Below are 11,734 nucleotides of genomic sequence, written 5' to 3'. Positions count from 1 at the left end.
CATATTGGAGATGTTCACTGGCTTTTTCCAAACTGATGTCACCCAACCCTGAGTGAAAGGGTTACATAACCTGAAATGGAATACTCTCATCTCCTCTCTTCCCAAGTGCCATTATTGGTGCCCAAGGATCTTTCAATATTTCCTTTTGCAAATCCCACCAGTTGCATCACTTCAATCCTGTTGCTTTTCTAGGCTGGAATGGCATGAAGTTCTTTGAAAACAACTCTGCTAATTGTCCACTGTCCCTTTAAGCCTCAAAGGGCCATCTGGGCCCCTTTTCAATTCTTCTTCCAAGACTTCGTTTCCAGAAGGACAATTCCTTGAGCACTATGAACATATTAATAAGATTAATTTCTTTCTAATGGGTGCTCATGAAACCCTCTAGTGTCACGAAGAAGTCTATGTTCTAGCCATTGTCTCATTTCTTTGATCTATAGTTGTTTCTAGATAGATGAAAGTGAGGAAAGTTTGCTGTACATGGTGTTCTGACCAAACCAAAGAACGTGTACAAAGATCCTCATCCACTGTTGGCCTCTGGAAGATAAATGATGCTAAATGATGACCTTGTGATAGTAAAGGGCCAAAGAGGCTTTATCTCAATTCCTCCCAATGCTAATTTGCTCCTTCACTGGCACCAAATTAAACTTGCAGTTGAACTGTAGAAATGTTGGTTCTTGAATCAAGAACTTTTGCATGTACATTGTCTTACTGAGCTTCAGAAACTGGATGTTTTGTATTTCTAAAGCTTGCTGACACACATACAGTGATTTTGACCTATATTTTATAGTTTGGCAAGAGAAACAAGGTTTTTCATTTGACCATGCTCAAGCTTTTAAATGTTGCTCTCTAGCTCTTGTTGCTAACTACATAGCTATATTTGGTTTTAAATATTCTTCTTGCAAATTGTTAATTGTGAATAAGGGTGTTCCTGATCTAAGAGACCTTCAAAACATTTTAAAAAAGAAAGGGCTGGTGTAATTGTTTACTAAATTATAGCTTCCATAGTCAATGTGCTTCCGACTGTTACGTTTAATACAATAATTATCTGAAGTCAGCATGAAATCTGTCGAATTCTCATGTCTTTTGAACCTTCCTGCATCCTGGTTATATTCTGACTTCTGCAGAATCTCTCTTCTTTGGGGAAAACGCCTGGAATAGAAAGCACTAGCACATTTTGATGACGTTGTTGGCACATGAAAGGCCCTGTAGTTAATTTTCTGGTCAAATGTATTATCATAAACTTCTTCTTCTTTCTTGTACTGTTGTTTAATACATCACTGGAACTGGATTTGTGGTAGTTGCCCTAATAAAACAAGTATTTGGGGGCTAGCTTTTTATACTTTTTGCTGTTGCTGTTCTTGGCTCACACGGAATTGTTTTCATCCTCAAGCCACGAATATCTCTGTTCATACGTGGACCTCTTACCTGGTTTCTTAAGCTGGTATTTAGAGTATTTATCTTCCCCAAAATGTTTCCACTTTGAATACAAGGTAGACTGACTTGATCTAATTTCTTGATTGTAAGTGATGACTTTATCAGTACCAAGAGATTCTCTTTCTGGGACACTTTCATATGTGGCCACAGATTTCTCTTTCTTCTCGTTGTTTATGGTAGGTATTTCACCAAACCATTCAGAATCACTACTAATTTCCTCTATTAAATCTGTGAACTCCAACTCTAAGTTTGCTGACATTTTGGATGAGGAAACTTGGCTTTGACTTCTGGATTTGGAATCTTTGACCTGGTAAGCATGGGTCTTTTCCAACCGATAGCCCTTTCTATCAGTTGGGATCAGCTGATCATGAGCTTCACTGGCTGTACCCTTGTGATGGTTTTTTAACTCTTTAGTACATTCTTTGGCATAATCCACTTTTGCTCTTTTTTGTGGTTTATGCACAGGATCCTGAGTATGAATCTTTGCCTCGCAATCGTCTTCTTGAATCTGTTCTCTACTTTGCAGCTTTTGTGTTTGGCTCAACCTGGTTGAGTGACAATTACATTTTCTCAAATTGACTTGAAATCCATTTCCCATAGCATGCACAGACCTCTGCCACTGACATGTGCTTTTTGGATGACTTGGTTCTAGGCAGATAGAGGGATATCTTGGAGTCTGATAATAATGGTTTAGTAGAAAGTCAATCAAGTCACATGTTTCATATATTTTATTTTTTCTGCCATGGTCTCTCTCAGATAATTTGGAAGGATAGTATTTATTAGAACAGAGGTGGTCTTCTTTCTCAAGAGGTTGACCTTTAATTAATGAAATTTGCAAGCTATTCTGGTCAGAGACAAAACTGTAATTGAATCCATTGGTTAATAATTTTCCCATTTTCTTTTTTCTAACTGAATATCTTCTTTTTTTCTTCTGGTGGTAGTGGGAAGATTTATGTAATTGAGTTCTTTTCTTCATGTTTTGTTTTTGTTTATTGGCAACCTGACATCTTGGCATTTCCTCCTTATTTTGAAGATACTGAGTATTTAACTCTTCTCTCTTCAGAGTTTGCAATGTGTTCCCCAGACCATAATTAGCTTTATGGCCTGCAACAACTACTTCCTGTGGGTTAAACTCTGCAGATTCCTTAAAAAAAAAAAGGTTAAAAATCGGGCATAAAAAACTAAGCAGATTAAAAATTTCAAAGAATATTGGGATTTCTGACATCGTTGTAAGAGGTTTCTAATAACATGTAGCATAGATTCAAATTAGGAACAATGTCGCACCGAGGAAACAGGAGATATCAAACTAAATTTCGCAGTCTAATGTGAGCTACTTTTACAAGGTCTGTGCCCATCTGTATGTTACAGGGCACCATGGTTTACATACTTTCAAAGCACATGACCCTTTTTTATTTGTTCACAAACTGGGGATATGAAGAATAATAAGAAATGGTCTATAGCCTTCCCAGAAAATCCTAAAACAAGAAAAGACTGGTAGATAAAATGTGGGTCTGCAAGAGAGTCAACTGGCTTACAAGATAACCTGTCTTCCTGTTTTTCATTCCAGTTTCTTCCTATGGATTGCAGATGAGGGTGTCTCTGCCTACCCTCAGAGACAACACAGAGAGTAAAAATGTGGCCCTGACAATGGTTCTGTCTGTGGTACTATCTGTTCTGCACAACCACAGGGCAGGTGAAAAGTGCTGCTCCCAGTCCCACCCTGGGGAAGAGTGTGAAGCGTACTTCTACTGACACCTGGTGCAAATCAGGGTACAGTGCTCACCCATTACTTGTGATTAGAATGTGGAGACCGTGTAATCAGTAAAAGGCATCAATGGGGCCAAGAATTAGGCATCACACATATTTAAAGAGATAAATTCTTTAAAAGGAGTCACCCTTGGTGGTCATTAAAGCAAATTAAAAAAGATCCAGCTAGCCTTATCATAAATGGAAATGTAATATTTTTCTGATCCTGATTTCACTGTTTGTCCACGCTAATGAGAAAAAGACTGAGACTGCAAATACACATTAAGTGAACTCTATCTACTAATGCTATTTAATCTTTGTACACTATTAAAAAAAACACTGAATATGGATTTTTAAATCAACAGTTTGGGAGCCTTTCTGACCTTTACTCGGGGACATCTGCTGAGTCTGATTATCTTTAGGAGGTCAGTAAGTGGGGGAAAAAAGAACTTCTAAAATTGGAACTTTCCAAACAAAACAATTGCTCTGTGATGTGAGAAATTCCTTAGCAAAGACTAGACTAACATGAGCTTGCTATACAGTTATCTGTTCAAAGCTCTCCCTTCTCATTCAAATCTGTTGCAGAAAAATGACAAGTAGACTTAATGGAAGACTGCAAAACTAACACCCACACCATCCATTTCTTCCCCCTGATGTTTTTCTGTTACATCCATTAGGAACTTAGAAAAGTAGATACACTAGCTATAATGCCCTGGGTAAAACCATCCTAAAGTTTGGAAACACAAAGTATGTGCAGCAGATGGCAAGGGTGAAACACAACTCCCTGAGAAAATTTGGTACCCATAATGTAAACCCACAATTGGGGTTGTTAGAGATCAATCAGCCTATTGAAAATAAACCACAATGAATGCAATATGTCTTCCATGGAATTGATTTAAATAGGGGACTGCGTAACTGAAAGGGTTGTCTCAGAAAGAAACTGAACAGTAAATCAGTGGGAAAGAGCCTTACTGCAATTTTCCTCAGGAGCACCAGTAGCAACCAAACAGCCTCCACCCGCCTCTGAGCCAGAAGGAACTTCCTCTGCTCCCACTCCTCTGAAGAGTTGGGCTCCCGGGGCGCCTCTGCTTTGGCTCTGTCCCGCTTCCTTTGCCGACGTCTGTCCCTTTCCTTCAGGGCTCGCCTCCTGACCCTGGCCTTCTTCCTCTTTTCCTGGGCTTTCCTCTCCTCCTCCTTTCTTTTTCTGGACAATGATTAAAGTTCAAACATTCAGAAAGTATTTATTTGGCATTTGCTCTCCTCCCCACTCCTTCACCACTGTGAGTGGGGAAAGGAGGGAGACAACACGGATAAAGAACAGATCATTTAGGTTTCCAGGAATCTTTCACTGCTAACCCCAAGGCCTGACAGAGACAACTGAAGATAGAAAACACTGTGACACATCCATCAAAGGGCAAAGACTCATATGGAGTTGATCAATTAGAAGCGTGCACGGGAGACCTTACACAGAGAATACCAAAAAAAGACTACAGAATTCAAAGGAGAGGACTCTAGCCCCCATTTTCTCAAACCACAAGCAGAGACTACTGGACCAGCTTTCACAGCTATGATTTCATTTTTTTCTTGCGATCAAAACCTTCCATGAGCTGGTTTCATGTAGGCAAATAAAGGTAAGTCAAGGCACTCAGAAAATCTTAAGTATGAGAACTGGTCTTTTGTACATATTATACAACACAGTACACCATCATAAAAACATGGGGAAGGGAAAGTGGTGGTGGGAAGGCAGAGACAAATGTATTTGAACAAATAAATAAACAAACAAACAAATAAATAACCATACTGGCTTAGAAGAATATGGGCTTTATTTTTACTGCTGCTGTCTGAAAATTTAAACTATTTTGGTTAAGCCCTTATGGAAACATGGGGAAAGGCCAAGAAAGGACAATTATCTGAGTAAGAACTTAGTCAAATGTCAGAGGATTATCTTAACTGCATGTTAAATCCAGAAATTTGGGGTGGGTAGTTACATTGACTAGGTGTAACTTCTGGCCAAGTTTCACAGATGTGACCTCAAGAACCCCTATCACCTTGCCCACCAAAAAAGTTAGAGGCACAACAAGGAAGGACACTCTTTATCTCCTTTCTTGAAGGGCTGTAATTTACATGGAAGACTGGAAGAATAAACATGCAAGGGGAGGGGCCAGGAAATACAGCTGAGAGTCCTGAAGTTATGGCCCATTTGTACCTTCTTGGAAAACCTTTGATAATCCAATAGCCCTTTCTAGTCTCAAACTCCTAAATTGGGAAACAATGATAAGCTCAAGGAAATAAAAGTAGAGGCTCCTTAAATTCACAGAAAGAACTTAGGCCAACAAGAAAAATATTCCCAAAAATTCAATCCATGCCTTCTTGCCTATGGGTTAGTTTGAATACTGACCATATCCTATGGAAGAAAACCTTCTCTAGACCTAAAAAGAGGGTTTAAAAAAACACTTGAGATTAGCAGGCTATGTAAAAGTTGGTAAATTTTAGGTAAATGTGTAAATTTTTAAAATTTGGTACGCTATAATTTTCACTATCAAAGTTCCTGGTCCCCTTTTTAAAATCACTTTCCAGACAGCTCAATCTGGCTAGTCCCATTACTTTTCATTACTTGTTCTCCCTAACAAGGATGCTTTCTTTTAAAGTCATTTGTTTTCAACTGTTTCTTGTCATTTTGGTTTTGTAACAGCACAGTTGGAAGACTGAAGACTTCTATGGAGTCCTCCAATCTGAACCAATTCTTGCCCTCCTCCCCACCTCAATGTAATCTATCGAGTCTAGCCACTCGCCCAAAGGGATAAATCCATAAAACAAAAGTTAAAACACCCTCTTATTAAAGTTGGTCTCCTTACCTTTTAGCCTCTTCCTCTTCTCTCTTCTTTTCTTTTCTCCTTTCTTCCTCCAGCTCTTGTAATTTTAGCCTTTCTTGATTTCTCCTCCTTATGGCTCCTTCACTGAAGTGTTTGGTTGTATCAAACGTAACCTGCCCCCAAATACTTGTTTGATTAGACAAGTTTGCTAGTGTGTCTCAGGCCAGAGAAATAAAACTAATATGGACACAGTCAATTCAAAACCAAATGAATTAAAAGTGTTCTCTCTGTATCCCAGTACCCATACAGTTTGACTGCTTCTCAGTAGCCTTCCTAACAGTCCTGTGGGCTCCAGAATTCTCTCTGCCAGAACCTTGAGGAGCTCACTTCACAGTCTTAGGTGATACCACAATGCTATTACAGGCACAGGCTCTGATAAGCACAAGCTGGGCAGTGGTATATAAGTGGTCATTATAGTGTTTCCCATATCTTTTGCTTGAATGAATAGCTCATAATTTTAAAGTTACATTTTAACATGAGTAGCTTCACACATAACACACATACATACACTCATACATAGGAAGCTACCTAACCTAAAAGTCTAACTTCATGCTAAATATTAATTTAGAGAAAAAGGAAGGTTTAGCAGCATCTTTTCCTCTGCTGCATTAAGATTTCAAGGAGATGACTAAATACTCTGACATCAGTGAGGTGACATGACAGACAAGCTGATTTTGAAAGTGAAGAATCCAAGTTTGTTGGAATTATGTTTTAGCAATTTACCTGAGAGACAGATTGAAAATATAAGTTGTGATACCAATAATAAAGAGAAAGTAAATTGTTTTCTTTGTGATTTCAAACTGCATGTATTCTTTTCTCTCAACAACTTGTCAAGTAGAATAAGCACATGAGATACTTCCATGAGAGCCATGAAGCATCCTTTAATGCCCTCAAGAACTTAGGGAAAAGCCCCAGATTATAACAACAATCACTTTAAAAACCCAGTTGGCAGCAGGCCTGATAGGAAAAGGATATTCAGATCAGGGCTATTTTTTTTCCTAAACATCCATTTATTAATGACAACACAAATCTTTACATGACCTATTGATCAGAGCCAGTGGGGTCTAAGGAAATTTATTCTAGATGCTCTCTTTTAGCTTTTGCTTAGGACCACTTTAACATCAGGAAAGAAAAAAAAATTCTGGCCACTTCTTACCTTAATGTTACATGCCAGAGCTTTTCCATCATCCCCTTTAAGCATCAGCTTCATCCCTCGAAGGGACTCCATGGCTTTTATGAAGTCAGTTGACTTCTGGTACTGTATAAAGGCCTCAAATGTCTGCAAGCCGAAGCTAAAAGCCCCAAAGTTTCCACCAGTCATTACCTCTCTGTAGGGGTCAAGCATAGGAATATCCACATTCTTAATCTTCCCAAAACTTTCAAAGACCACCCGGAGGATCTCTTCACATGGCTTCTCCCCACTGGAACCTTTAGGTGCAAACCACTTGCAGGGTAAGCCTTGGAAATGTATGGAATCTTGGCTCTTATTGTGGTCCATCTCATCAGCCCTATCATTTGATGGGGTCTCCTGTTCCTGGCTTAAGTGCTCCCATTCTCCCTGGGCATCTGTAGCCACTACTTTTAAGTGTGTTTTCAAACCATTTAGCTTGATGATCTTCCCATGTAATTTTGCCTTCAGGATCTGAACCAAACTTTGCGTTTCAGCTTCCCCCTCAAATCGGATGAAGTTCTTCGTACTCTTAGAGAGCCGAACTGTAGTGAACTGATCAGGGCAAATCAGGCTCTTCAGCTGGTCAAGAACTTCCCAGTTCGAGAAAGGCCTCATAGGTTCTGTACTCTCTGGGAGCAATACATTGATCATCAATTTTGCTATGGGCTTGAGGTAGAGTTGCTGAGCTGCACAGAGCTCTGTTGCCTCAGAGTTATCATATACCACCGTGACCGTCATTGTATCCTCAGGAAACCTTGTAGGGTAAAAGGGAACATATTCAAACAAATGGAGCAAAACAGAAATTTGGACTTTGGTGTTAGCATTTGTTGGACTTAGGTCAAATTGAGAGGAAAATGTATACTTTAGGGAGACTTAAGACAATAGCTTAGCCCTGGCTGGTGTGGCTCAGTGGGTTGAGTGTCTTCCCACAAACCAAAAGTTTGCCAGTTGGATTCCCAGTCAGGGCATGTGCCTGGGTGGCAGGCCAGGTCCCTGGTTTGAGGCATGTCAGAGGCAGCCACTCAGTGTATCTCTCGTATATCGATATTTTTCTCCTTCTTTCTCCCTCCCTTCCCCCTCCCTAAAAATAAGTAAACAAAATCTTTTTAAAAAGACAATAGCTTACATTTGTTTAATGTATTTTAGATGTTTCAAAGATTTTCCATATACTGTCTTAGTTTCCTTAACTCTACAATAGAAATAATAAGATTTCAGGGAGGAGGAGATGAGCAAGTACATGTGAAATCCTTAGAATAGTACCTGGCAGACAGGAAGTTCTCAATAAACATAAGCTATGATTATTATTTATATTACTTTATCTCATTAGATTCATGAAGCAACCTGTGAGTAGGTATTTTCATGCCTGTTTTACTGACAGGGAAATTCAGGTGGATTCAGGAAAATTAAACAAGTTGCCCAGACATTGAGACCCTAAGATTCCAAACCTCCAATTTATTGTATAATTAATTTCAAATGGAAAGTCCCATAAAAACCTGCTGGAGGTGGCAGAGAAAGAGTGTAAGGGTAAAATACATGAAGCACATTCTTGAACATTAACTCAGCTGATTGTTCTAACCCAGGAACTTAATTTAGCATCCTTTGTCCAGGTTGGTTTCTAAGTCCTACATGCACATACTGATTCTTACTCCTCCAGTCTAGTGATTTTAATTAGATTGAACCTCTTCTAATAAGTGTCAAAGTGAATTTGTCCTCTACTTTGGGACTAGGAAATCCCCCAAACATGAGTGCTTGCAGGCATTTCATATTAAATTGCCCCAAGGTGAATAATATATCTAATATGGAGACTTAGGAATTTCTTCTTCTATTTGCTGACTTGAAGTAGCACTTCCCAATAAAAGAGCTCCCCCTCCCAAAAAAAATGGATGTATTCAGAATCTACATCACCTGCTTTTCTCATTAATGTCAACTTTCGGGACATTTAGACCCAAACTTATATAGCCACATGATGGAATTTTTAACATAAAATTTACTACTAAACCTTGGTTAATATTACAGATACATATTTCTTTAATAACTGTCCTTGAAGGACAATCCAAGTCAACTTTATCTAGGAGACAAAGTTTGCATAAATAGGTTTTTTTAAAAGGTCACCAAAAGTCTTATCTAACATATTAGGTTCTAGAAATTCTTATGATAGCAACACTGAAGTGAGATGATATGAGCATAAATGTTCTCTTTTTCCAAAAACATTATCTAAATAGCAAAATAGATTTTAAAAATCTAGTAAGTATGCTGCAATTTGCAGCAAAAGTGAGTCAACACTAAGCTCCTTTAGGAGAAAAATTCATTTGAAATGCAATTAAGATATACTGAACCCACAAATTTAGCTATAGTCAATAGGCATTTATTTATATAATCTAATTTAAAGGAATGTTTTTAAAATATTCCAGTAAAAGTACACACAAAATAGTTAATCACTTCAAAATAATCAGGTTTGTCATGCTATCCATTTATTCCAGTGATGCTGCCTTTAGAATGTTTCTCTTGGATTGATTTCAAAATCTGGATTACATGTTGTTTTTTTTAAATAGCCTTGATGGAGGCCAGTTTCAAAATTCTTTTATTATGGATTTGATATTTAGAAATCATCAAAAATTATCTAGAATCAAGAATGTTGGGTAAAATGTATGACCAAAAGAATGAATTTAGGACTTCTGATCAAGAAGGAGGTGGAGATAGACAGGTTTCACCTCCTCAAGCAACCACAAAAAGGAATTACAACTAAATCTCAAAACTAACACCCAAAACTGTCAGAAAATCAAACTGCATGAAGTCCAACAACCAAGGATTTAAAGAAACCCATTCATACAGATGGCTAGGAGCAGTGGAGTGGCGAGAAGTGGTATGCTGTGGAGAGGCAGTGGTGGCAGCAGAACGGGCACAGGCAGTACCATATTCATGTGTGGTAGGTAAAAATTGGGAGGGGTGCTATGGAAGCAAGCGATTCTACCCCCTGGCCAGACTGCATAGCTCAGGGTTCCCACATAGGGAAGATAAATCCCCATAACTTCTGGCTTAAAAAAAAAAACAGTAGGGGTTGAGGCAGGGGACAAAACTGTGGTATTTTCAGAAAACGTCACTTAAAGGGCCAGCACAGTCTTAAAATGTACACAAACCCACCCACTTTGAGATCAACACCTGGGCAACAGCGAGAAGGGCGATAGTCACATGCAGGAGTGGAAGAAGTAAATGGAAGTGGGGCAAATGCTAAGCCAACCTTTAGAAGCCAGGCAGTAGCAAAATTCCCTCTCTGAATGCTCTCCCCACACAGAGCCACAAAGCAGTGAAGCCGGTTGCCCCACCCTGGTGATTACCTAAGGCTCCACTCCACACAATTTACAGGTACATTTTACCAGGAGTCAAAGCTGCTCTATCTAATACACAGAAACAAACACAGAGAAGTTTCCAAATTGAGAGGACAAAAAGTTATGGTCCAAATGAAAGAACAGAACAAAACTCCAGAAAAAGAACTAAACGAAATGGAGACAGCCAACCTATCAGATGCAGAGTTCAAAGCACTGGTGATCAGAATGCTCAAAGAACTCATTGAGTACAGCAACAATAGAAAGGAAGAAATGAAGGTTACACTAAGTGAAATAAAGAAAAATCTACAGGGAACCAACAGTGAAGGGAATGAAGCCTGCATTCAGATCAACAATTTAGAACATAAGGAAGAAATAAACATTCAATTAGAACAGAAAGAAGAAACAAGAATTTTTGAAAAAAGGAAGATATTTGTCTTTTGCCCCCTGGCTTATTTCACTTAGCATAATGCTCTCTAGTTCCATCCATGCTGTCACAAAGTGTAGTAGTTCTTTTTTTCTTTCTGCTGCATTGTATTCCATTGTGTAAATGTACCATAATTTTTTGATCCAATCATCTACTGATGGGCATTTAGGTTGCTTCCAACACTTGGCTATTGTAAATTGTGCTGCAAGGAAGGGAAGGGGCAAGTAAAGGAACATACAGCAAGGACTCATGGACAATGCCAAAGTGGGAAAGGATTGAGGGACAGAGAGTGGGGAGAGAGGCAGGGGAAAGTGGTGGGGGGAAGGCGAAGACAAATATATTTGGAAAAGTAAATAAATTTTTTTTAAAAGAACATAGTATAAGAAGACTCTGGGACATCTCCAAATGTTCCAAGATCCTAATCATAGGGATGCAAGGAGAAGAAGAAGAGCAAGGAATTAAAAACGTACTTGAAAAAATTATGTAGGAAAACTTCCCTAATTTGGCAAAGGGAATAGATATACAAGTCCAGAAAGCACAGAGAGTTCCAAACAAGTTGGACCAAAAGAGGACCACACCAAGACACATCATAACTAAAATGCCAAATGTTAAAGATAAAGAGAGAATTTTAAAAGCAGCAAGAGAAAAGAAGAGAGCTACTACAAAGGAGTCCCCATAAGACTATTGGCTGAAAGAAATTTGAAAACGTGGACTAAACGGACAAATTTCTAGAAAAATAAAACCTTCCAACACTGAATGA

At 38.8% G+C, this 11,734-nt stretch overlaps 1 protein-coding gene across 1 annotated transcript in view; it reads right to left on the bottom strand.

Annotated features, from left to right (window-relative positions):
- Positions 1 to 944: 944 nt before the first annotated feature.
- LOC129076156 (A-kinase anchor protein 17B-like) overlaps positions 945 to 11,734 on the bottom strand; it is a 29,231-nt gene continuing 18,441 nt past the window's right edge. Inside the window, 5 exon segments of the mRNA XM_054580345.1 lie at positions 945 to 1,237; positions 1,240 to 2,578; positions 4,153 to 4,384; positions 6,036 to 6,166; positions 7,210 to 7,978. Coding sequence (XP_054436320.1) covers positions 945 to 1,237; positions 1,240 to 2,578; positions 4,153 to 4,384; positions 6,036 to 6,166; positions 7,210 to 7,962 — 2,748 coding nt within the window. The 5' untranslated portion in view covers positions 7,963 to 7,978.

The sequence above is a fragment of the Pteronotus mesoamericanus genome, unplaced genomic scaffold, assembly GCF_021234165.1.
Source record: "Pteronotus mesoamericanus isolate MK-2021 breed Mesoamerican mustached bat unplaced genomic scaffold, CSHL_Meso_final contig_57, whole genome shotgun sequence".
In the NCBI taxonomy this organism is placed as follows: domain Eukaryota; kingdom Metazoa; phylum Chordata; class Mammalia; order Chiroptera; family Mormoopidae; genus Pteronotus; species Pteronotus mesoamericanus.
The sequence above is the reverse complement of the archived record's forward strand: the minus strand, read 5'-3'. Positions and strand labels throughout refer to the sequence as shown.